At 42.5% G+C, this 26821-nt stretch overlaps 1 protein-coding gene across 2 annotated transcripts in view; it reads left to right on the forward strand.

The window, feature by feature from the left end:
• Positions 1–17603, forward strand: part of LOC134351765 (G/T mismatch-specific thymine DNA glycosylase-like) — a 32980-nt gene extending 15377 nt beyond the window's left edge. For both annotated transcript variants that reach the window (XM_063058397.1, XM_063058398.1), the window contains exons 4-10: positions 7537–7606; positions 7779–7914; positions 7992–8074; positions 8670–8764; positions 10701–10872; positions 12588–12716; positions 15447–17603. In XM_063058397.1, the coding sequence (XP_062914467.1) occupies positions 7537–7606; positions 7779–7914; positions 7992–8074; positions 8670–8764; positions 10701–10872; positions 12588–12716; positions 15447–15583 (822 nt within the window). In that variant the 3' untranslated portion in view covers positions 15584–17603. The remainder of the gene's footprint in view (positions 1–7536; positions 7607–7778; positions 7915–7991; positions 8075–8669; positions 8765–10700; positions 10873–12587; positions 12717–15446) is intronic.
• The last annotated feature ends 9218 nt before the right edge of the window (positions 17604–26821 follow it).

A 26821-nucleotide genomic window follows, 5' to 3' on the forward strand; every position in this document is an offset into this window, starting at 1 on the left:
GTTCAGTATTTGGTTTTGAATCCCAGCTCTTCTTTATTCATGTCACTAATGCAATAACACTCTCGCTATTTAAAATACTGAATACTTGGAGATGTACTTCTCTGTACAGACCTTTGGCTGGTATTGATTCCTCTTATAAACAATGCTGGAGATTAGCAAAGTCCAGAAGCCCAGATGTTTTAAATTCAACAGTCAGAGTTTAGTGTTTTTTTTTCTCATGTCCTTAGAGTCATAGAGCACTGCAGCACAGAAACAGGCCCTTTGGCCTATGTGTAGTCTGTTCCAAGCTATATTCTGCCTCGTCCCATTGCCCTCCACACCCCTTCCATCCATGTACTTGTACAAACTTCTCTATCTTAACTTCTGGCATCCATCAAACCCACATCCGCCACTTCAGCTAGTAGCTTGTTCTATACTCACACAAACCTCTGAATAAAGTACTGCCTCCTCATGTTCCCCTTAGATATTTCACCTTTTATCCTGAACCTATGACCTCTAGTTGTAGTCTCACCAGAACTGCAGACAATATTCAAATTTGGTCTTGCCAACATCTTATACAACTTAATCATAACATTCCGTCTCCTGTACTCAGTACTTAGATTTATGAAGGCCAGTGTGCCAAAAGCTTTCTTTATGATCCTATCTACTGGTGTTGTCACTATCAAGGAATTATGGATTTTCATTCCCAGATCCCTCTGTTCCACTGCACCCCTCAGTGCCCTACCGCTCATTGAGTAAGCCCTTCTTCAAAGATAGAAAAGGGAAATAATTTGTCTCCTTGTAGAGAGTTAAGAACACTATATTTCTGGGAGTGAATGTTGAGAATGAACGATCTCACCTGGTCTCTCGCCACCATCTCTTTGGTCAAGAAAGCACAACAGTATCTCTACTTCCTCAGGAGATTGAGGTGAATGAAGCTCCTCCTCTCTTCCACCACCTCCCACCCCCCATTCTAATCAATAACTGTCTGATAGGGAATTACAAGTCCCTACAAAGCATTGAGAGGACTGCTGAGAGGATTATCTGGGTCTCTGTGCATACACAGTGCCCTAGTTATTTCTATGATCCCTCTGTCCATTCACCAATCTCTTTGGCCCTCTACCATCAGGCAGGAGGAACTGTAGCATGAGGACAAGAATAGTTAGGGTGAGAAATGGCTCTCCCCCACCCCCCGACCATAAGAACTCCCTGCCACCCAGGTTTGACCACTTATGAACCGCCAGTAATGATATATTGTTTACTTTTTAATTTGTTTCATAAATGCACCTTATTATTTGTTAATTTATTTGTGGTAATATAACTGTTGTGTGTGAAGTATGTGTATTGTGTTGGGCACCTTTATCTGGAAGAATATTGTTTCATTTGGTGGTATAAATGTGTATGGTTGAATGACAATAAACTGAATTTAAACTTAATAGTGGAGCTTTAAAAATAATTTTTAAATCATTAAAAAGTAGTCCCTAAGCTATCTGGTTTGGACTAATCTTTCAATTTCCTTTTCTATTCTTGTACTTGAAATGAGGATAGAGATTTATTGTGATCTTGCCTCATAAAACCAAGCCTGAATCAGTTTTTAATTGGTAGGCTGATATCCTGCTGGCAAGATCCAAGATGTGACATTATGATATCAGGGAGCCACAACGTGAACACTTCATGGTGCTTGCCTTTTTCTAATTATTTCACCCTCCAAACTTAACACCTCTGTAAGCTGTACTCGTAGCCATCCCCTTCACCTCATCATCTCACTACCTCTGCAAATTGAACCAGTCACAGAGAGGGAGAAGTGAGACTAGGGATTTGAAACAAGGATAGGTTTTTAAGATCAAGGTATAACTTGTGTGCAGCTGAATTAGCAAACCCAATGGCATTTAGTGAATGGGACCTGAGGAGCAAGTTTTTTTTTAATGGTCTCAGCTTCACCCAGGATAAAATGAGGGGGGAAAATGGGCTGGAATGTTCTAGAATAGTTCAGATGTAAAAACAAAGAAAAATATTTTAGCAGATTAGCTTGAATAAGGCAGAGCCTAACAATATTATAGAGGTGAAGATCAGTCAACAGTGAATTACAGATATGTGGTCTGTAGCTTCAGCTTCAGAATAAAATCGAAGTACTAAGCAGTCTGACATAGCCTCTGATGGTTCCCCAAAGAAGATATAATGAACTAGAAAATGGAGTTCGTGATGGGGACTAAAGATAATGTATTTGGTACTGTATTACAGATAACCAGCCTTTCAATTTCAGTTGACTATGAAGGAGTGGTAGTGAGGAAAACTTGGGTTACACTGCAGTACATGTTCATGTTGATCCTACATCTCTGGATGACATTACAAGTGAGAAGGAGGTGGGGATAGATCCTTCCGATGTCATCAAAAATACCAGGTGTGGAAACAGAAAGAGCAAATAGTATAGACTACTACTGTGTAGATAAGAACAGAGCCACAGGTCCCGTCCTACCCAGTCAAACAAGAGCAAGAGAAAGTATTGGAGGAGATGGTGCAGTGGACTTGTCATCGTTTGCAGATAGGTGAAGATAAATGAAGGAAGATTTTCCTTTAACATAATCATATAGGATGTCAACTGATTTTTAAGAGAGCTTTGGTTCTGTGACAGGGGTGAAAACTTGATTGGAGGGGATCAAATGCAATTAAACCTGATCTCCACATCCAGTCCTGTCTCTTGGACAAAAATGACAAGGTCCATTATTAAGGATGTGTCGCTAGGTACTTGGAGGCACATGATAAAATAGGCCAAAGTCAGCATGGATTCCTTAAGGGGAAATCTTGCCTGACAAATCTCTTGAAACTCTGAGGAAATAACGGGCAAAGATAAACAAAAGAGAGTAAATGGATGTTTACTTGGATTTTCAGAAGGCCTTTGACAAGGTGCCCCACTTGAGGTTACTTAGATAGAGCCCATGATATTACAGGAAAGATAGAAGATTGGCTGACTGGCAGAAGGCCTTTTCTGGTTAGTGGAATTATGTAGGGGTTGGTGTTAGGACCGCTTCCTTTCACCCTAATAATTTGGATGACGGAATTGGTGGCTTTGTGGCCAAATTTGCAGATGACTAGCAGATGGAATACAGTGTCGAAAAGTATATGGTCATGTACTTTGAAGGAATAAAGGCATAGTCTATTTTCTAAACGGGGAGAAAATTCAAAAATCATTGGTGCAAAGGGTCTTAGGAGACCTCATTAGAATTCCCTAAAGGTTAACCTGCAGGTTGAGTCAGTAGTATGGAAAGCAAATGCAATATTAGCATTCATTTCAAGAGGAATAGAATATAAAAGAAAGAATATAATCCTGAGCAACACACATCAAAGTTGCTGGTGAACGCAGCAGGCCAAGCAGCATCTATAGGAAGAGGCGTAGTCGATGTTTCAGGCCGAGACCCTTCGTCAGGACTAACTGAAGGAAGAGTGAGTAAGGGATTTGAAAGCTGGAGGGGGAGGGGGAGATGCAAAATGATAGGAGAAGACAGGAGGGGGAGGGATAGAGCCGAGAGCTGGACAGGTGATAGGCAAAAGGGGATACGAGAGGATCATGGGACAGGAGGTCCGGGAAGAAAGACGGGGGGGGGGGTTGACCCAGAGGATGGGCAAGAGGTATATTCAGAGGGACAGAGGGAGAAAAAGGAGAGTGAGAGAAAGAATGTGTGCATAAAAATGAGTAACAGATGGGGTACGAGGGGGAGGTGGGGCCTAGCGGAAGTTAGAGAAGTCAATGTTCATGCCATCAGGTTGGAGGCTACCCAGACGGAATATAAGGTGTTGTTCCTCCAACCTGAGTGTGGCTTCATCTTTACAGTAGAGGAGGCCGTGGATAGACATGTCAGAATGGGAATGGGATGTGGAATTAAAATGTGTGGCCACTGGGAGATCCTGCTTTCTCTGGCGGACAGAGCGTAGATGTTCAGCAAAGCGGTCTCCCAGTCTGTGTCGGGTCTCACCAATATATAAAAGGCCACATCGGGAGCACCGGACGCAGTATATCACCCCAGTCGACTCACAGGTGAAGTGATGCCTCACCTGGAAGGACTGTTTGGGGCCCTGAATGGTGGTAAGGGAGGAAGTGTAAGGGCATGTGTAGCACTTGTTCCGCTTACGCGGATAAGATCCCACCACTAAGCACATCTTTCCCTCCCCCCCTCTCTCTGCATTCCGCAGGGATCGCTCCCTACACAACTCCCTTGTCCATTCGTCCCCCCCATCCCTCCCCACTGATCTCCCTCCTGGCACTTATCCGTGTAAGCGGAACAAGTGCTACACATGCCCTTACACTTCCTCCCTTACCACCATTCAGGGCCCCAAACAGTCCTTCCAGGTGAGGCATCACTTCACCTGTGAGTTGACTGGGGTGATATACTGTGTCCGGTGCTCCCGATGTGGCCTTTTATATATTGGTGAGACCCAACGCAGACTGGGAGACCGCTTTGCTGAACATCTACGCTCTCTCCGCCAGAGAAAGCAGGATCTCCCAGTGGCCACACATTTTAATTCCACATCCCATTCCCATTCTGACATGTCTATCCACGGCCTCCTCTACTGTAAAGATGAAGCCACACTCAGGTTGGAGGAACAACACCTTATATTCCGTCTGGGTAGCCTCCAACCTGATGGCATGAACATTGACTTCTCTAACTTCCGCTAGGCCCCACCTCCCCCTCGTACCCCATCTGTTACTCATTTTTATGCACACATTCTTTCTCTCACTCTCCTTTTTCTCCCTCTGTCCCTCTGAATATACCTCTTGCCCATCCTCTGGGTCAACCCCCCCCCCCCCCCCGTCTTTCTTCCCGGACCTCCTGTCCCATGATCCTCTCGTATCCCCTTTTGCCTATCACCTGTCCAGCTCTCGGCTCTATCCCTCCCCCTCCTGTCTTCTCCTATCATTTTGCATCTCCCCCTCCCCCTCCAGCTTTCAAATCCCTTACTCACTCTTCCTTCAGTTAGTCCTGACGAAGGGTCTCGGCCTGAAACGTCGACTGCGCCTCTTCCTATAGATGCTGTTTGGCCTGCTGCGTTCACCAGCAACTTTGATGTGTGTTGCTTGAATTTCCAGCATCTGCAGAATTCCTGTTGTTTTTGAATATAATCCTGAGGCTTATAAGGCATTGGTCAGACCACACTTGGAATATTGTGAGCAGATTTGGGCCCTTTATCTAAAAGATGTGCTATCATAGGAAAGGTTCCAGAGAATGATTCAGGAAATGAAAGGGTTAACATGAGTATTTGATGGCCCCTGGCTTGTACTTGCTAGAGTTTAGAAGAAGGCTGCTCCTATGTCTTTTAGTCTTATATTCATGGAGTGGTGATGAATGCAGGTTATGAGGTTAATTTGGAGGGAGAATTTAAGGGATGATTGAAAGACAATGAATTCAAGGGGAAAAGTACTCAAACCTGTGTTCCTTGAACTAGTTATCTCCAGATTTAATTCCATCACAGTTTGCATCCTGTCTTCAGCTGCCAGTGCCTTGATACATTCCTCTGTACATCTGGTTACTTCTCTCTTTTCCTGTTAAGATGATGCTTAAAAGCTGTCTTTAAACAAATCTATTTTAGTGTCTCCTTGCACAGCATGGTGTAGATTTTTTTTTGTTTGTTGTGATCTTGGGAACTGTGTTGGGACATCTGATAAATACAATATTTTGTTAGTTGTAGAACAGCAGCTGTAGTTTCTCTAAACAGGCTTCTCCTAAAGCACAGGGAAACCCAGGTGTTTCCTTACTCTAATGGTGTATATTGCAATCATCACATATGCAATTGAAAGGCCCTCTGTTAGTCAGGGTCAGCCATGGATGTGGCATCCCAGCTGTCTATGTAATACAGGGGTCCCCAACCGTTTTTTGCACTGCGGACCAGTTTCATATTGACAATATTCTTGCGGAGCGGCCGATCGGGGGTAGGGGGGTGCGGGTAGGGTTGCCAACGGACAAGAGTAGCAGTGAAACACGTTGAGCTTACCCCGAAAAGCCTACAATGGCCATGAAGCCTTGTGCGGGCACCAGTGCGCATGCGTGATTTACGCATGCATGTACGTGCCGATTCTTTCTACAAATCATTTTTGGCGATTCAGTTCAGGGGGTGGTAGGGGTGTTAATCACTACCGGAATATTGGTGATAAGTGGCTAATACACTCAATTTCATTTCTAAAAGGGTTTATCTAACGAATTTAATATTAAACACACAGCGCATATTTTCCTCACATGAATATAGTGATAAGTCAATTATCAGGGGAGGACAGGGGAGCTTGAAGTAAGTGTTGAACGAACTTCCAGTAGAAGTGGTAGAGACAGGTTCGATATTATCATTTAAAGAAAAATTGGACAGGTATATGGACAGGAAAGGAATGGAGGGTTAGGGGCTGAGTGCAGGTCGGTGGGACTAGGTGAGAGTAGCGTTTGGCACCGACTGGAAGGGCAGAGATGGCCTGTTTCCGTGCTGTAATTGTTATATGGTTACATAAGTAAGTCAATAGCATCATAACATTTTAAGTAACGTTTGGATATTAAACACACAGCACATATTTTCCTCGTATGAACCTATAAAATCATTGCAACACACCAATATCGCTGAATCAGTGGGAGCCCTGGGCTTGTTTTCCTGCAACAAGACGGTGCCATCAAAGGGTAATGGGAGACAGCGATACTCAAAGGGGGTTCCTTATGTCCGGTCTATTCCGCAATTTGGTTTTCGTTGCGTTCATCGCAGAGATATGTTGGAAATGGAAGCAACGTTTTCAGTGCTTTCCTGGCTAACTCAGGATATTTAGCCTTGACTTTGATCCAGAATGCCATCAGAGATGTCATATCAAATATACTTTTCAGCCGGCCGTGACTTGCAACCTCGAGGAGTTGATCTTCTTCCCGTGCTGACATGGATGACGCGCGGGTAATGACCTCGCGTGTGTTCAAGCTCAACAGTGGGCGTGACAGGGAATGAGGAAAGGTGCAGCTGACTCCTATCGCCAAATCATATCGTTTCCTCGTGGCCCGGTAGCGCTTGCTTTGCAGCCCGGTGGTTGGGGACCGCTGATGTAATACGCAAACTGGGGCAGTATGGGGAGTGCTCACTGGTGACAGCATTGGGCTCAGCTGTAGTGATCTCAGTGTGGAATGTATTGTTGAACAGTATCATTGTTGATTAAAAGTATTGGCCAGCACCAGTAAAATCTTCAGGGATGTTGCAGAGAACTTTGTGCATAATAATCACACGCAGTTGTAATGGATGTGTTCAACACAAAATCAAGTCCCTCAGTCAACTTTTTCTATGCTAGAGATGCAGTCTTAAGATGAATCTGATAATATAACATACAACTGTCATATGCTGACCATGGTGCCCACCTAAGCTAGTCAGTCCCATGTGATCCATACCCCTATAAACCTTTCCTATCCATGTATTTATGCAAATATCTTTTAAACCTTGCTATTGTTAATGAAGAAAGCCAATTATTGGGTATTTTAGTTTTGTATGTTTTCATTACATACGAATTATAATTAACTTTTCAATATGTACTGTGCTTGTTGTCTGTTTTAGATTGGAATTAATCCCGGGTTGATGGCTGCATACAAAGGACATCATTATCCTGGACCTGGAAATCATTTTTGTAAGTTCTTGAATGGCTCAGCAACACTGGTGGATATTAAATCTTTCAGATGTTTTGTATTTGTTGGGAGTGACACACTTTCAGAAATGGAATATCTATGTTTCTGAGGTGTTACCTGAATTTATTTTAAAATATGTATATTCAAACTCATTTTTCTGCTTTTTTTCTACAGGGAAGTGCTTATTTATGTCTGGTCTTATTGATGTGCCTTTAAATCACATGGATGATGCTTCTTTACCAGAGAAATATGGAATTGGTTTCACAAACATGGTGGAGAGAACTACTCCAGGAAGCAAAGACCTTAAAAGGTGACTAATGAATGTGAAGTAGTTTCTGATTTGTAGTTTTGCTTAAAATGAAAATTTAATTTCTATTTTTATTTCAGTAAAGAGATTCGGGAAGGAGGAAAAATACTTCTGCAAAAACTGCAGAAATATAAGCCACGGATTGCTGTTTTTAATGGAAAATGTAAGTGCAAATTTGAAGTAGTAAAATCAGATTGAGTTTGGCTCTGGCTATAAATTCATATCTGAAATTATGTTGAAAAGGCAGGAGAATGGTGTGGAGAAGGATAATAAATCAGCCATATGGAATGATGAAGCAGACTCGATGGGCCAAATGGCTTCTTCATCTTATGGAAATTATTTGTGTGTGTAGTAGAGAATACGACCTAGTGGTGGCTTTAACGTTCCTAGATCGTGCTCAGGACAGAAGAAAATGCATTTGCACCAACGGGGAAAAGAGTATAATTTTATCCCATTAATTTACGCTGGATTTAAGATCACCCTCTAGGTAAAAAGCCACCTGACCATCTATACTTTCTGAGGGATATGGATTTAATCCTTAAATCATTAGTTTAGAAAGATCCTCAAGCCCCTCATTTTGACAAATCTATACATTCTAATTCATCAGACAGAAAAGTAATGTTTAGGTCAAAGTGTCCGTTGGTATTGATGAAGGGATTCTGTTGAAAAGCATCAGCACTTCAGAAATGGATGACTAGAATCCAGCTTGTTAATTTGGTGACTATATTAAATTTGATTCTACTAATCATTTATTACAGGCATTTATGAAATATTTAGCAAGGAAGTGTTTGGAGTTAAGGTCAAGAATTTGGAATTTGGGCAACAGCCACACAAGATTCCAGAAGGAGAAACCGTAAGCATATTACCCAACCTTATAGCATATAGAATTAATCTGAAATCCCACTTCCAGTTTTCTCTTTCATTCCTATCTTGCTGCCATATCTTCACATAATAAATATCATTAACTAATGAGCTTCATCTGTTGCTGCTGTACCCTATAGCAAAAATCTGCTGCTTTGTCTTCATTTAGGTTGTATGCATTCTGGAAGCATTTGTTTTAGCAATAAGATGATTTTAAACTGGCGGTGAGAGTTATCAAGAGGGTTCAAAGAGGTTTCAGGGTACTGAGACAGACTAAGTGAATGAGTGAGAATATGGCAGGTGAACTATACTGAGGAAAATGTACTTTGGTGAGAAAATAATTGTGTTTTTCCATTTAGGAAGCCAAATAGAATGTTGGTCTTTATTAGAACAGGATTTAAAAATAGAAACTTATTGTGGCAATTAAATCAAAGAGTGCATCTGAAAAGTGTATCCAGCTCTTAAACATGGGATTCTGTAGGTGCTGGAAATTTTGTGGAGTTTCGCTGGAGGAACTCAGCAAGTCAGGCAGCATCCATGGAGAGAAATAAACAGTAGATATTTCTGGCCAAGACACTTCAGGGAAGAGATGACAAAACCTCCACAAGGTTGACGCATCTGCACCGAACTGTGGCTGTGGCCTGCAGCTATCACAGTGTGAACTCACTTTTGTGAACTTCAGTTCTGAATGCTATTTGTTTTCTTTTATTTGCACTTCTTATCCCTTTTTTTTTACTTCTGCATGTTGGGTGTTTGATAGTGTTCTTTTGTTTTAATGGGTTCTATTGGGTTTCTTTGTCGCTGCCTGTAAGAAGGTGAATCTCAAGGTTGTATAATATACATACTTTGGTAATAAATGTACTTTGACCTGACTTTGATCAAGACTGGAAAGGAAAGAAACATAAGTCAGATTAAAAAGGGAAGGAGGGGAGACACCAGAGGGTGGTGTTTCGCAGGTGAGTAGAAGAGAAGGGGTGCGAGTGTAACCAGAATTGGGAATGAGAAAAGAGAAGGTGGGAGGGAGAGAAATTACTGGAGGTTGGAGAAGAAATCCTGTATAGATGTGGTTTCCCTGGCTAAGGAGTACCTATCTGCAGTAGAAGGATTGATCAATGTTTTATTATGAAGGAAATCATGTGACATGGGGTCAGTCCAGGAAAGTGGGTTGAAATAAAGGATCATTTGTGATTTTACTGAATGGCTGATGGGGCATTGAGAGTTGAATGGCGTCTTTTCTGCTTATATTTCATGTAAATTCATGTTTGGTTTTCAGTTTGGAATTGTGGTCCATTGTCTATTTTCTTACTCGGAGAATCTGTTGCCTTGTTTGAAACCTGAACTCCCCTGTGCTCAGGTTGCTGAAAAAAATAATCTCAGGCGTTTTGCAACCCAGTGATCTGACTTGGAATTCCCTTTGTTCTTTTTCTTGGGACTGTTTCTGTCCTGGTGATCCACTAGTTTATCCTAACTAGTAATAGAATGATGCAGTTATACCCTGCCTTAGTTCTGTAGATTTCTGAATTGTTCATTTGTCCCCAAAGCATCCCCAATTACTTTTGATTCCTCTCTATCCAACAACATTTGTCAACTCAAATAAGATTTCCAGCATTTTCCGGTTTTATTTCAAACTTCCAGCATCTACAATATTATACTTTTCAAATTTTCAACGTCTTGTTCAGTATCATCTTCCATCCATCTATGAATCCCAGAATCCTTTCCTGTATCTAATAAATTTCCCCAGTGCTTCTGATTTGCCTTGCCTTGTATCCAACCCCAGGGTTCATTATTCTCTATATTTACATGCTATCCTTTTTCATCCTTTCATTGTGCTATTGTCAATGCCAGATAGCCAAGGCACAATCTCACTTCCTTTTCCTTCAGTGGGTTTTCTGTAAGGGTAATTACATTAATGTAAATTTATTTTAAAGGTGATCTATGTCATGCCCTCTTCCAGTGCAAGGTGTGCACAGTTTCCTCGGGCCCAGGATAAGGTACATTATTATATCAAGCTAAAGGAACTACGAAATCATTTGAAAGGCATTAAGAATGCTCCAGAGGTCACAGAAGTTGAATACTCGTTTGATTTGCAAAAAGCTCAAGGTTAGTAATGTGGTTGCAATTCAAACAAACTCACTCAGATTGAAAATCTACATGGGGTCTAGTTCAATATTGCTTTTTATTCTTCTAATATGTAGACTTAACTTTCTCCATTTACCAATCATCCTATCATGTTCAGTTGCTTGGGAATAATCTGCTTAGGTCAATTATGCTTTCATATTAGAATGAAAGTAATAGCTTTAAATAGAATTGTATAGGGTGGCACAGTAGCATAGCAGCTAGCATAACATTCACAGCGCCAACGATCAGGGCTTGTACACCCTCCCCATGACAGTGGGTTTCCTCCAGGTGCTCCAGTGTCCTCCCACATTCCAAAGATGTATTGGTTAGGGTTAATAAGCTGCAGGCATGCTCTTTTGGCACCAGAAGCATGGCAACACTTCCGGACTTTCCCCGGCACTTCCTTGGACTATATTGGTCGTTGACGTAAACAATACATTTTACTGCGCGTTTCAAAGTACTTGCAACAGATGAAACTAATCTTTTAAAAAAAGTACAAAAACTGACATTAATCCAGAGTACAGTATATGATTAAATCTCTGCAAAGATCCATTGTAATTTTCATTTACATTGACAGGAAAATAAATCTAGTTTTCAAAGAATCTGCTTGCTATCCAGGAAACTTAAACAATTTTATCACTGTACAACTTTTGTATTGTGCTGTGTTCATCAAATAGAGCTTAAGTTCTTGTACCAGATAGACTGGTAGATTACACAAAAATGCTATTACATTGATGCAACCATCAACATTGTAAACCTGGGGATTGATGTTGTATTAGGAACCTCTGCTCTTTTAACAATGTACAAAGCCCACGATTTAGTATTTGGTTAGGGTAATACAAGGTCAATTAAGCCCAGCCAGCTTCCAATCTGGACACCAAGATATTCTGCGGATGCTGGAAATCCAGAGCAACATGCATAAAATGCTGGAGGAGCTCAGCAAGTCAGGTAGCATCTATAGAATTGAATAAACAGTCGACGTTTCATGCTGGGACATGACACTACATCAGGACTCAATCTGAACTCTTTATTACTTACTTCAATAACAAAAGGATATCTAATTGGATAAAGCTAGCTCCAATAATTTCCTTAACTGACTGGTAAAGCCAAGTTGTTGTTTCATTAATGTGTAATTAGAGAAAGAACTACTGTCAAATAAGGATGCATATCAGAGATTCCTCAAAGAAGAATATGCCCAAATAGACCGGTGAATTAAAATTGTAAACATGGGTGACCGTGCATTATGTTTGGTTAACAGAAATTTGTCTTTAAGGAATTCACAAATCACTGCCTAGAAATCTGACATGTGGAATAAAATTTACTCTCTCAGAATTTGTCAATTTTTATTTTATTCTCTGCTGACATTTCTTGGTGCACGTGCTGGTGGTGTTACTTCGAATTATGGAAAATTGTGGTGCAGGCCATTTTCTGGAAATGTGACCCCTCAATCACACCCCATAATACAGGGTCACCTTACTGAGATTTTCTATTTTCTGTCCAGTTGATGTTTGATGTTGTTTTATTGATTTGTTCAATTCCCATTTGTTGGCCAAGTGTAAAATCCCCAACCTTCCCATCTTAATGGTCCACATTGATCAGGTTCTTGCTCAGGCCACAGCCTAAATGGGAGTTGACTTTTTAGTTTTCATTGTTTAGGGAACAAAGAGATTTCAATAATGTTAAAATTCTCCTTTCAGCGGAAGCAAAGAAAATGGCAATCAAAGAGGAAAAATATGACCCTGGCTATGAAGCTGCTTATGGTGGTGCCTACCTTGAAAGAACTGCTGAAAGCAATGGGCAATGCAATTTTGCTGCTACTGAACCAGGTAAGTCACAACATAATCAATGCTTTGGAGCAAATTTGTTGAGTAATTTATTTCATTCAAATCCAGCTATTTTGTACCTAAGGGATAAAAAGGTTGTAGGCTGCAGGAAAAGAGCAGACAACACAGACTCAAACACAAGGAATTCTGCAGATGCTGGAAATTCAAGCAACCCACATCAAAGTTGCTGGTGAACGCAGCAGGCCAGGCAGCATCTCTAGGAAGAGGTACAGTCGACGATTCGGGCCGAGACCCTTCGTCAGGACTAACTGAAGGAAGAGCTAGTGAGAGATTTGAGAGGGGGAGGGGGAGATCCAAAATGATAGGAGAAGACAGGAGGGGGAGGGATGGAGCCAAGAGCTGGACAGTTGATTGGCAAAAGGGATATGAGAGGATCATGGGACAGGAGGCCCAGGGAGAAGGAAAAGGGGGAGGGGGGGAAAAAACCCAGAGGATGCTTCCATGTGAGGTGACACGTCACCTGTGAGTCAGCTGGGGTGATATACTGTGTCCGGTGCTCCCAATGTGGCCTTCTATATATTGGCGAGACCCGATGCAGACTGGGAGTTCGTTTTGCTGAACACCTATGCTCTGTCTGCCAGAGAAAGCAGGATCTCCCAGTGGCCACACATTTTAATTCCACATCCTATTCCCATTCTGACATGTCTATCCACGGCCTCCTCTACTGTAAAGGTGAAGCCACACTCAGGTTGGAGGAACAACACCTTATATTCCATCTGAGTAGCCTCCAACCTGATGGCATGAACATTGACTTCTCAAACTTCCGCTAGGCCCCACCTCCCCCTTGTACCCCATCTGTTATTTATTTATATACACACATTCTTTCTCTCTCCATCCTTTTTCTCCCTCTGTCCCTCTGACTATACCCCTTGCCCATCCTCTGGGTTCCCCCTGCCCCCCTTTTCCTTCTCCCTGGGCCTCCTGTGCCATGATCCTCTCATATCCCTTTTGCCAATCAACTGTCCAGCTCTTGGTTCCATCCCTCCCCCTCCTGTCTTCTCCTATCATTTTGGATCTCCCCCTCCCCCTCCCACTTTCCTACTAGCTCTTCCTTCAGTTAGTCCTGACGAAGGGTCTCGGCCCGAAACGTCGACTGTACCTCTTCCTACAGATGCTGCCTGACCTGCTGCGTTCACCAGCAACTTTGATGTGTGTTGCTTGACAACACAGACTAACAGGATTGCAAATGCAAACTCAATGGGCAGAATGGTCTTTCACCTTGTAACAATTCTGTGAATATCTCCTGTTCTAATAGCATGCAGGAAATGTGGACTGTTGACAATTATGTAAAACTTAGATAATTAAATCAATACAGCTAATTAGTGTCATAATTCAAAAGTTAGTGCAGGATACATGCTTTTTATTTAGCATTGCATATACTTCATAATAAAAAGTTTGTCAGCTGTGTCAAAGAACAGTTTGCTTGTAATTTCCTAATCACTGTATCATCAGCCTATGATCTCTCCAGACCTTTATATTTGTTGCCTTGTTACCCCTTTCCTAGGGTCCATTTGTGTCTTTGTAGAATAGTTGAGCAAATATTCATAGAACAATCTTCTGATATACCGATTATTTTGGAAGCAGAAACATGAAAAGAAAGGACATTAATGACAAAACCGCAGTAGTTTGGACTTAGTACTTCTTGAGCATTTCTCGCTAATTTGCATTTGATATGTGAGATGGTTTACAGATGTGTGAACACCTAGCGTTGCTCAGGGCAATGGAATAGTATTACAGTGATACTACTATAGCTAGTCCCCAAGGTATTAAAGTACTATGAAATACATAGTGGTATCACGTGCAATCATTAAATATGAAAAAGTATTCTAATAACAGAAATCAGTGGGGATGGGAATCAGAAAGAATAGTTTGTTTGATCAGGTTAGCCATGATCTTAATGAGTGGCAGATCAGAATTGGTGGAACTTGTGGTTTGTTCCTGCATCTGCCCCTGTCTCTGGTTCTTATTTCCTAAAGGAAATATAATAATATCTTCTTGTACAAGTCCCTGTCTTGTTTAAAATGTAAAGAAAAATCTCCTTTTAGAATAGAGTAGGGTGTCAACTGACCACCATGAGCTTTCCTCGCCTTATCCGAGACAGTGGAACTAGAATTCTGTAGCCTATGTGTGAAGGGGATGGACTCCAAAATTATAAAAAAGCCAGTTCAGTGAGGGAGTTGTCAATGTGCTTCCTAGGATGACTGCTCAGGCAGCTAGTATTGATCCAGTTAGTTTCTATTTCAAATGCATTTGGCAAATAACTCTTCTGATGCAGTACATAAATAATTTGAGGCATGATGTAGCAATTATAGATGTGTAGGAGCAAATGTGACATTAAATTTATGATCCTGGCAATTTTTTTGTCATTTGAGTGTGCTGTAGAGTAATTGATAAAGATTGGATTACCAACAACTTACTGTGTTGTGCAGGAAAGGATAAAACCAACTTTCTTTCCCCTTAAGCAGTTCCTGTGGTAATTTGAGTTTGAAAATATTGCACAAAACATGTTGAACTCCTGGGTGATTCCAGATAGATTCTTAATGTCTGTCTCGGAACAGGAAATGGACATTAAAATTTTTGTGCATGAAAATTGTTAAAGATTAGTGACCTTAAAATGTTTTCACCTGGATTTTACAATTTCAGCTTGCAATTTTGATCTGTCAATGCTGCTTTTGCTATATCCTTGAACTTACCAGACTTGTTTTGTATCAGCAACCAGCAACAGCGAATTCAACGTGGACTCAACATTTTGTCAGGTTCCTGACGGCCAGTGGATGACTCAGTCATTTGCTGATCAGATTCCTTCCATCAGCAATTACTGTGCACAGCCTCAAGAAGGTTCATCATGAATCGACAATAGTTGCAGAATTTCCATGTTGCTGCAGTTTAATGCAGTAATAACTCAGTTTTTGAACTGAGGAGCTCTTGAAAATTTTCTTTTGTAATGTTTTAACTCTAGAGTTACATGTAAACTTAATGTAGTAATGTTCAGAAAGCTGAACTTTTAAACTTTCAGAATTGCCCAAAGTATTTATGGGGGAAAAGGTAGTTTAAAACAAGTTTTAAGTTCATTTATGATGGTCTGGTAGTTGTTTTCTTCCTGTGCTACAGTTCTATTTTGCTCAACTATTTAAATTGTAAGGCTGTTAAGTCATTAAAATATTGGTGCAGCAGGTTCTTAACATCATAGCCTGTACTGATTGCTCAGAATGGTTGAGGTTCAAAAAATAGTAAGGCAACTTTTCGAAGTTTGTTACAGAGGTTTAGTTGTTTGCTGATTTGGAGCTTATGCAGTGTACCTTTCTCAGAATATGCACACATTGAAATTCTATCAATAGCAGTTTCAATTTCAGAATTAGCTAATTATATTGGACCATTATTTAGCTAATTATGAGTTTTTTTAATAGAGGAATGAAAGTGGATCCAGGTGCCCATTTGTTTATGCAAATTCAATGCAAAATCAGAGTGTTTTCTGTTCTGAAGTGCTTGTTGGTTGGCTGGAATTACCTCTGGGGAAAATTAAAACTCTATTGAGCAAAACTTCTTTGTGACCTCAGCCTATGGATTTGGTCTTCACTAACCTTAATAAGGGTGCTGACTATAGTGACGCAATCGCACAAAGTACCATACTTTTCAGTGCCATTGCTGTTAAAACTTTTGAATACAGGCTACTTTTTATTAAAGTTGATCAATATAGATTATCTAAATGATTCAGATTTTGGCAATAAATGTGCTGTCACTTTGCCTAAGCTCAGTTCAAAATCATGATTATTTCTTGAAAAGAATTTTGATCAAAACACTGGTTTGAAAGCTTGGAAAAAAGCAGTAATCTTTGTGCAAATGTTTTAATTGTTTTTAAACAAATGTTTGGAGGAACAGTACAATAGTCTCTGGTGTTTCGGGCTTTAATTTTATTGTATTATTGGGGGGAAATGATTTTTGTAAATTTTAATGTGATAATTAAATGGAGCATTTACAATTCTGAAATGCATGTATTTTGGAGGAATTTTCCCTTCAAATTAAATATGTGCAACAGCTTTTACATTGATACCTTCTCACATATTTAAGTATAGAAGACAAAGTGATTTATCTAGGTTAATTAGAGCTTATTTGCTTTGAGTTTTGTCCCCACTTTCAATGACATGGTGCTTTAGCAGCTAATCCTCATACCCAGACCATTTTGATGAGCATTTTCTGACCTACTATAAAACACATAGGACCAAGAATTTGAGAACCTTGCCAAAATACCATTTCATCTGTGCCCTGATATTGTAGTTCTAGGTGGCAGCATTGCTTCTGATGTCAGCCTTGCAGGGACCATTGGGTGCAAAGGAGCTGGAGGATCGAGTGGCTTACCTTGGATTGTCCGTATGTCCCTTCACAGCCTACCTACCTGACTATGAAACATTCTCACAGATAAACTGGACTAAAATGATAATGTAGCCCAGAATAAAAATTGGCACAACACTCGATAAACTGGCCCTGTCAGTCCTATCCTCCTCCCATGTTACAATCAAGACTTATCATTCTTGTTTTAATTTCAGCCACCTGTGACATAACACTTTGTAAATGCCTTACCCATTCATTAATAAAACAATTGTATCCAAATGTGAGTTTTCAACTGTTTCCAAAACTTTTTTAAAAAGTTGTTGCATGGGTTATTTCAGATTGCACTCAGATCACCTGATCTAATATATAAAATGTTCTTAAATGTACTTGAAGTGAATGGGCAGCTACTGGAAACCTTTTAATGTAATGTCATTGTTTACTACTTGTAAAGTTGGTGCTGATACCTCTCACAAGAGGATTCTGAAATCTAGCCAAAAAAAACAATAAAAATCTGTGAATTTTTTTAAAAAGCATCTTTATTTTATTTCACTTTAGAATTATATGTGTTCATTTACCTGTGTAAATCTTTGAATACAGTTTGATCTGTTTCAAAGGTACAAAATTAAGGGAGTTTTGGATAGGTACGTACATGGATGGAGAAGGGCTTGGCAGGATATGGTCTGGGTGCGGATAGAGGGTACTGGGTGTAAGATCGGGTTGGCATGGACCTGATGGGCCAAAGGGCCTGTTTCTTTGTTGCAGTACCTTTTGGCTTGATGGTAGAGAAAGCATTCATGTTTCTCCTGGCTGGAATGCCCAGAAGTTGGGACTGCCGTCACAAAGGATCAGTACATAAAGATGAGAAGAAATTTCCTCACACAGATTTGGAGGCCGTAGGGAATTCTCTGTGGAGACCTGCTCAATGTGTATTGACAGATTTTATAATTGGGTGAATCTGGAGATGAGTTTTAATGGAGGAAGGTGACATGATAGTTCATGAACACGAGATTCTGCAGATGCTAAAAATCCAGAGCAACGCACACTCAGCAGGTAAAGCAACATTCATGGAAATGAACAGTCAATGTTTTGGGCTGAGGTCCTTCTTCAGGGACGGAAAGAAATAGGGAGAGTTAAAAAGGTGGGGCGAAGAGAAGGAGGACTAGTTAAAAGGTGATAGGTTAAGCCAGGTGGGTAAGGTAAAGCGCTGGAGATGAAGCAATTTGATGGGACAGGAGAAAGGGAAGAAGGAGGGGTACCGGGGGCGGTGAGAAGAGGTAGTGGGCCAGAGTGGAGAACAGAGAAATTGGGAGAAATCAATATTCATGCCATAAGGTTGGAGGCTACTCAGACAGAATATAAGGTGTTGCTCCTAGACCCAAAGGGTGGCATCATCATAGCACCAAAGGAGGCCATGTGCCAACATGTTAGAACAGGAATGGGAATCTGAATTAAAATGTTTAGTTATTGGGAAGTTCTGCTTTTGAAGAATGGAGTGGAGGTGCTCGATCCTATCGCAGAGCAGAGTAGGCACACAAGTCGAATGACCAACTCCTGGTTCTATTGCATTCTTACACAGGTGCAATCTAACAGGTTTGTGTTTCTATACAACTTCAAGGTGATGAAACAAGATGGTCACGGCACAGAAATGGATCCTTCAGCCTAGTTCATCTGTGCTGACCATGGTGCCCACCAAATTAGTTCCATTAGCTTGCATTTGGTCCATATCCCTTTGCCCCTCCTATCCATGCACTTATCCAAATATCTTGTGAATATTATTACTATACCTCACTAAAGAATTTTCTCTGGCTGCCACACACAAGACTATGTTCTACATGTTTGTTCATTCTGTTTTTCATAGTACCTTATAAGGTAGGAGTCATAAGGCACTGGGATAATTATTCTGATATTCCTTATAATAGAGTTACAGAACAGAAAAAAGTCCTTTGGCCCATCTAGTCCATGCCAAAACATTAATCTGCTAGTCCCATTAACCTGCACCCAGATTATAGCCCTCCATACTGCTTCCATCCATTTACCTCTCCAAATTTCTCGTAAGTGTTCAAATTGACACCGCATCCACCACTTGTATTGGTGGCTCATTCCACACTCACTACCCTCTGAGTGAAGAACTTCTCCCTCATGTTCCCCTTAAACATTTCACCTTTCACCCTTAACACATGACCCCTTGTTGCAATCTCACCCAAACTCAGTGGGAAAAGCCTACTTACATTTAACCTATCTATAGCCCTTACAATTTTGTATGTCTCTGTCAAATCTCCTCTCAATCTTCTACATTCTAGGGAATAAAGCTCTAACCTGTTCAACCTTTACCTCTAAGTCAGGTCCTCAAGTACTGGCAACATTCTTGTAAATTTTCTCTGCATCCTTTTAATCTTATCTATAGTCTTATCTATACATCCTTCCTGTAGGCTGGTGACCAAAACTGGACACAATACTCCAAATAAGTCCTGACCAACATTTTATACGATTTCAACATAACATCCCATCTCCTGCGATCAGTACTTTGATTTATGAAGACTAATGTGTCAAAAGCTTTCTTTACGACCCTAACTACCTGTGACACCACTTTCAACAAACAGTGGATGTGTATTCCCGGATCCCTGTGTTCTCCCACACTCCTCAGTGCCTTACCACTCACTATGTAAGGCCTACATGGTTGATCCTTCCAAAGTGCAACGCTTCACACTTGTCTGTATTAAATTCCACCTGCCATTTCTCAGCCCATTTTTCTAGCTCGTCTAGGTACCGCTGTAAGGTTAGATGATCTTCCCCGCTGTGCACTACATCCCCAGTTTTGGTGTCATCCACAAATTTGCTGATCCAGTCTACCACATCATCCAGATCATTGATCTAGATGACAAACAACAATGGACCCAGCACTGAACCCTGCAGTATTCCATTGGTCACAGGCCTCCAGTCAGAAAGGCAACCATCTACTACCACTCTCTGACTTCTCCCATGAAGCCAATGTCTAATCCAATTTGCTACCTCACCTTGATGCCAAGTGACTGAACCTTCTTGACCAAACTCCCATGTGGGACCTTGTCAAAGGCCTTGCCAAACAATATCTACAAACTTGCCTTCACCAACTTTCTTGATAAGTTCCCTGTAAAACTCTCTATGATTGGTTAGCATAAAGGGGAGGGGGGGAGGGAATGTCGACTCAGACCATGAGAGGCCTGCGTCGGGCATTTTCATGCCTTACAAGGCGCAGACTGGAAGTCTGTATGGGGCGCCACTCCTTGCACAGACACTAGAGCAATGTGTGGTTAAGTGCCTTGCTCAAGGACACAAACACGCTGCCACAGCTGAGGCTCGAACCAGTGACCTTCAGATCACTAGACGGACGCCTTAACCACTTGGCCTCGCGCCCAACGCAAAACCATGTTGAAAATCCCTAATCAGTCCTTATCTATCCAAATACTTACATATCCAGTCTCTTAGAATACTTTCCAATAACTTTCCCACTACTGATGTCAGGCTCATCAGCCTATAACTTCTGGGCTTATTCTTAGAGCCTTTCTTAAACAATAGAACAACATTAGCTATCCTCCAATCCTCCAGCACCTCACCTGTGGCTAAGGATGTTTTAAATATCTCTGCTAGGGCCCCTGCGTTTTCTGTACTAACCTCCCAGAGGGTCCAGAGGGAACACATTGTCAGGCCCTGGGGATTTCTCCACCTTAATTTGCCTCAGGACAGCCAACACCTCCTCCTCTGTAATCTGTATAGGGTCCATGACCTGACTGCAGCTTTGCTTCACATCTATGGACTCTGTGTTTGTCTCCCGAGTTAATACAGATGCAAAAAATCCATTTGTTTTGGCTCTATGCATATATTACCATTCTGATCTTCCAGAGGACCAATTTTTTAGGTCTCCTGATTCCCTTTTTAATTATTTTTTTGCATTTCTTATACCCCTCAAGTACCTTATATGTTTCTGCCTGCCAATACCTGCTAATACCTTCTTTTTCTTAACCAGGGCCTCAATGTTTCTCTAAAACCAAGGTTTCCTAAGCCTGTCATCCTTACTTTTTATTCTGACAGACTCTGTACTCTCAAAATTTCATTTTTAAGGCCTTCTATTTACCAAGTATCCTTTGCCAGAAAACCACCTGTCCCAATGCACACACTTGCAAGATCCTTTCTGATACCTTCAAATTTGGTCCTTCTCCAATTTACAATCTCAAACCAAGGACCAGACCTACCCTTTTCCAAAATTACCTTGAAACTAATGGCATTACGATTACAAGATGTAAAGTGCTCCCCTGCACAGACTTCTGTTTCCTTCCTTAATAGGATATCTAATATCCCACCCTCGCTCATTAGGACTTCCATGTACTGACTCAGGAAACTTTCCTGATCACATTTTACAAACTCTTTCCCATACAGTCTGTTTACAAGTGTGGAAGTCCCAGTCAATATGGGGGAAGTTAAAATCGCCTACTATCACAAACTTATGTTTCTTGAAAGAGTCTGTAATCTCTGTACAAATTTACTCCTCTTAAATCCCACAGACTGTTGGGTGGTGTATAATATAATCCCATTAACATGGTCATACCTTTCTTATTACTCATTTCTCTCCATAAAGCCTCACTAGACGAGCTCTCCAGTCTGTCCTGAGCACTGCCATGCCATTTTCCCTGACTAGTAATGCTACCCCTCCCACTCCACCACATCAAAAACAATGGAACCCCAGAACACTGAGCTGCCAGTCCTGCACCTCCTGCAACCAAGTCTCAATAATGGCTACAATGAAGAGTTTAAAAGGAGACGGTTATTTCTTCAGCGGTTTGATTGGGGCATCACTGCACAAGCGCGTGAACGTCAGCCAGTAAGAACAGTGAGAAGAGTTTAAAAGGAGGCAGCTTCATAGAGTGGGCATCAGGGGAGCAGGCGATGAAGTAGAGGAAGACAGAGTAGGAAGGCTTTGGCTCAACCGGTCAAGGCAAGGTAGGTTGCATCTGTAGAATACAGACAGGAAGAATGTGTGTGAGGCTGGTGTTCTGTGCTTCAGATGTGGGAAGTCTCGGAGACCCCCAGCCTCCCGGACAGCTACAGCTGCACCAGATGCGTCGAGCTGCATTTCCTTAGGGACCATGTTAGGAAACTGGAGATGCAGCTCGATGACCTTCATCTGGTCAGGGAAAGTGAGGAGGTGATAGAGAGGAGCTATAGGCAGGTAGTCACACTGGGCTTTGAGAGACAGAGAAGTGGGTAACAGTCAAGAGAGAGAAGAACAGGAGTCAGAGGCTAGAGAGTACCCCTGTGGCTGTACCCCTTGACAATAACTACTCCTGTTTGAGTACTGTTGGGGGGAGACGGCCTACCTGGGGGGAAGCAACGGTGGCCGTGCCTCTGGCACAGAGTCTGGCCCTGTGGCTCAGAAGAGTAGGGAAAGGAAGAGGATGGCAGCAGTGATAGGGGACTCTAACGATTCTGTTGGCACAGGAAAGAAGCATGGAAGGACATTTGCCTCCCAGGTGCCAGGGTCCGGGATGTTTCTGATCATGTTCACGATATCCTGAAGTGGGAAGGAGAATCCCAGGGGACCAATATCCTGGCAGGGAGGTTTGCTAAGGCTACTGGGGAGAGTTTAAACTAGGATTACTGGGGGGTGGGAATCAAACTGAAGAGACGGAGGAAGAGGCAGTTGACTCACAAATAGAGAAAGCTTGGAGACAGTACGAGAACACGAGGAAATCTGCATGATGCTGGAAATTCAGGCAGCACACACAAAATGCTGGTGGAACGCAGCAGGCCAGGCAGCATCTATAGGAAGAGGTACAGTCGACGTTTTGGGCCGAGACCCTTCGTCAGGACTAACTGAAAGAAGAGATAGTAAGAGATTTGAAAGTGGGAGGGGGAGGGGGAGATCCGAAATGATAGGAGAAGACAGGAGGGGGAGGGATGGAACTGAAAAGTTGATTGGCAAAAGGCTGGAGAAGGGAGAGGATCATGGGACGGGAGGCCTATGGAGAAAGAAAGGGGGAGGGGAGCCCAGAGGAAGATGGAGAGCAGGCAAGGAATTATAGTGAGAGGGACAGAGGGAGAAAAAAGAGAGAGAGCGAAAGAAAGGGCCATAAATAAATAAATAAATAAATAAATAGATAGATAGATAGATAGATAAGTAAGGGATGGGGTAAGAAGTGGAGGAGGGACATTAATGTAAGTTAGAAAAGTCAATGTTCATGCCATCAGGTTGGAGGCTACCCAAACAGAATAGAAGGTGTTGTTCTTCCAACCTGAGTGTGGCTTCATCTCGACAGCAGAGGAGGCCATGGATAGACATATCAGAATGGGAATGGGACATGGAATTAAAGTGTGTGGCCACTGGGAGATCCTGCTTTCTCTGGTGGACAGAGCGTAGGTGTTCAGCGAAATGGTCTCCCCGCCTGCGTCAGGTCTCGCCAATATATAAAAGGCCGCACACAGTACGAGAGGGACGATAGGCAGGTGATAGAGAAGGGACGCGCTCAGACAGATGGTTTGAGATGCGTCTATTTTAATACGAGGAGTATTATGAACAAAGCAGATGAGCTTAGAGTGTGGATCAGTACTTGGAGATATGATGTTGTGGCTATTACAGAGACTTGGATGGTGCAGGGGCAGGAATGGTTACTTCAAGTGCCAGGCTTTAGATGTTTCAGAAAGGATAGGGAGGGAGGCAAAAGAGATGGGGGAGTGGCACTGTTGATCAGGGATAGTGTCACGGCTGCAGAAAAGGAGGAAGTCATGGAGGGATTGTCTACGGAGTCTCTGTGGGTGGAAGTTAGGAACAGGAAGGGGTCAATAACTCTACTGGGTGCTTTTTATAGGCCACCCGATAGTAACAGGGACATTGAGGAGCAGATAGGAAGACAGATTCTGGAAAGGTGTAATAATAACAGGGTTGTCGTGGTGGGAGATTTTAATTTCCCAAATATCGATTGGCATGTTCCTAGAGCGAGGGGTTTAGATGGGGTGGAGTTTGTTAGGTGTGTTCAGGAAGGTTTCTTGACACAATATGTAGATAAGCCTACAAGAGGAAAGGTTGTCCTTGATTTTGTCATGGTCTGGTCCATGAAGTCTGCATTCCGGTTCACGGTCCGGTCCATCGATTCCTTATTCTGGGTTTTCCTGTTTTCCCTTGTTCCATTGAGTGCCTTAATTGAGGCACCTGAGTCTCGTTTTCAACTGGCACATAAATACCTCTCAAACCAAGGATTCTGGTCTGGACTGTTCCCCTCCCTTCCTTCTGAAGCCTCACCTGCATCCCTGTCAAGTTCAACTACCAGAGTGAGACCAGAGCCTTGCCACACCGAGATAAGGAACTATCTACCATTGAGTTTGGAACTATCTCTTTGCGTCCCCGTGTTTAGTGTCCATGTCAAAGAAGAGTCCCGGCCCTAGGTCCTGTTCCCAAGAAGGGGTCCTGGCTCTGTGTTCTGTGTTCCAAGTTCCAGGCACTGTGTTCCTGTCCTGTCCAAGCCAAGGTTTCGTGATCTCGTCTAGTCCAGGAGTCCCTTGACAGTTTGCCTCAGCAGTCATCCTGGCCCTGCGTCCTAGAAGGGGTCCCAGCTCTGTGTCCAAGGTGGAGTCCCGGCTCCGTACCCAAGAGCCTAACCAAGCTGAGTCCAAGAGCCGAGCCAACCCTGGTCCAAGAGCCTCGTCCTGCCCTGGAGTACCTCATCCAGTCCAAGTCCAAGGCTCTGTGTTCCCGTGTTCCAAGATCAAGTCCAAGCGCCGTGTTCCAGCCCTGTCCAAATCTGAGCTTTGTGTCCTCTTCTAGTTCCAGTGCCTCGCCCAGTCCGGTGCTGGAGATTCCTCGTCCTGTCCTGTGGCCACATCCTGTCCTTGCCAAGATCCTAGTCCCGAGTCCTTGCCTAGATCCAGGGTCCAAGCCCAAGTCAAGACCCAGGTTCTGGGTCCCTGTCCAGTCTCTGGCTCAGAGTCCAAGCCCAGGCTCCTAGTTCCAAGTTCCTTGTCCTGGTCCCGCTTTCGTAGTCTTAGTCCTAGCCCAGGCCCGGTGTCCTTGTCCCATCCAGGGTCTGTGTCCATGTCCATCGTCGTTTCTTCCTGACTCCCCTTGCTTTCTTGACAAACCTTGTCCTGATCCTAGTACTTCAGTGTCTGTGTCTTGCATTTGGGTCCGCCATCAACGCCCACCTTGTAACAGATCTAGTATTGGGAAATGAACCTGATCAGGTGTCAGATTTCTCAGTGGGAGAGCATTTTGAAAAAGATGGTGATCACAATTCTATCTCCTTTACCATAGCATTGGAGAGGGATAGGAATAGACAAGTTAGGAAAGCATTTAACTGGAGTAAGGGGGAAATATGAAGCTATCAGGCAGGAACCTGGAAACATAAATTGGGAGCAGATGTTCTCAGGGAAATGTAGGGAAGAAATGTGGCAAATGTTTAGGGGATGTTTGCGTGGAGTTCTGCATAGGTGCATTCCAATGAGACTGGGAGAGAATGGTAGGGTACAGGAACTGTGGTGTACAAAGGCTGTTGCAAATCTAGTCAAGAAGAAAAGAAGAGCTTGTGAAAGGTTCAAAAAACTAGGTATTGATAGTTTTCTAAAGAATTAGAAAGCTAGCAGGAAGGAGCTTAAGAAAGAAATTAGGAAAGCTGGAAGGGGCTATGAGGAGGCCTTGGCGGACAGGACTGAGGAAAACCCCAAAGCATTCTACAAATATGTGAAGAGCAAGAGGATAAGACATGAGAGAATGGGATCAATCAAGTGTGACAGTGGAAAAGTGTGTATGGAACCGGAGGAGACAGCAGATGTACTTAATGAGTACTTTGCTTCAGTATTCACTATGGAAAAGGATCTTAACGATTGTAGGGATGACTCACAGTGGACTGAAAAGCTTGAGCATGTAGATATTAAGAGAAAGGATGTGCTGGAGCTTTTGGAAAGCATCAAATTGGATAAGTCACAGGGACCGGATGAGATGTAACCCAGGCTACTGTGGGAGGTGAGGGACGAGATTGCTGAGCCTCTGGCAATGATCTTTGCATCATCAATGGGGACAGGAGATGTTCTGGAAGATTGGAGGGTTGCGGATGTTGTTCCATTATTCAAGAATGGGAGTAGAAATAGCCCAGGAAATTATAGACCAGTGAGACTTAATTCAGTGGTTGGTAAGTTGATGGAGAAGATCCTGAGAGGCAGGATTTATGAACATTTGGAGAGGCATAATATGATTAGGAATAGTCAGCATGGCTTTGTCAAAGGCAGATCATGCCTTACGAGCCTGATTGAATTTTTTGAGGATGTGACTAAACACGTTGATGAAGGTAGAGCAGTAGATTTAGTGTATATGGATTTCAGCAAGGCATTTGACAAGGTACCCCATGCAAGGCTTATTGAGAAAGTGAGGAGGCATGGGATCCAAGGGGACATTGTTTTGTTGGTCCAGAACTGGCTTGCCCACAGAAGGCAAGGACTGGTTGTAGACGGGTCATATTCTGCATGGAGGTCGGTCACCAGTGGTGTGCCTCAGGGATCTGTTCTGGGACCCCTACTCTTGATTTTTATAAAGGATCTGGATGAAGAAATGAAGGGATGGGTTAGTAAATTTGCTGACACAAAGGTTGGGGGTGTTGTGGATAGTGTGGAGGGCTGTCAGAGGTTACAGCAGGACATTGATGGGATGCAAAAATGGGCTGAGAAGTGGCAGATGGAGTTCAACCTAGGTAAATGTGAGATGGTTCATTTTGGTAGGTCAAACATGATGTCAGAATATA

The sequence above is a fragment of the Mobula hypostoma genome, chromosome 9 (genome assembly GCF_963921235.1).
Source record: "Mobula hypostoma chromosome 9, sMobHyp1.1, whole genome shotgun sequence".
Taxonomy (NCBI): Eukaryota; Metazoa; Chordata; class Chondrichthyes; order Myliobatiformes; family Myliobatidae; genus Mobula; species Mobula hypostoma.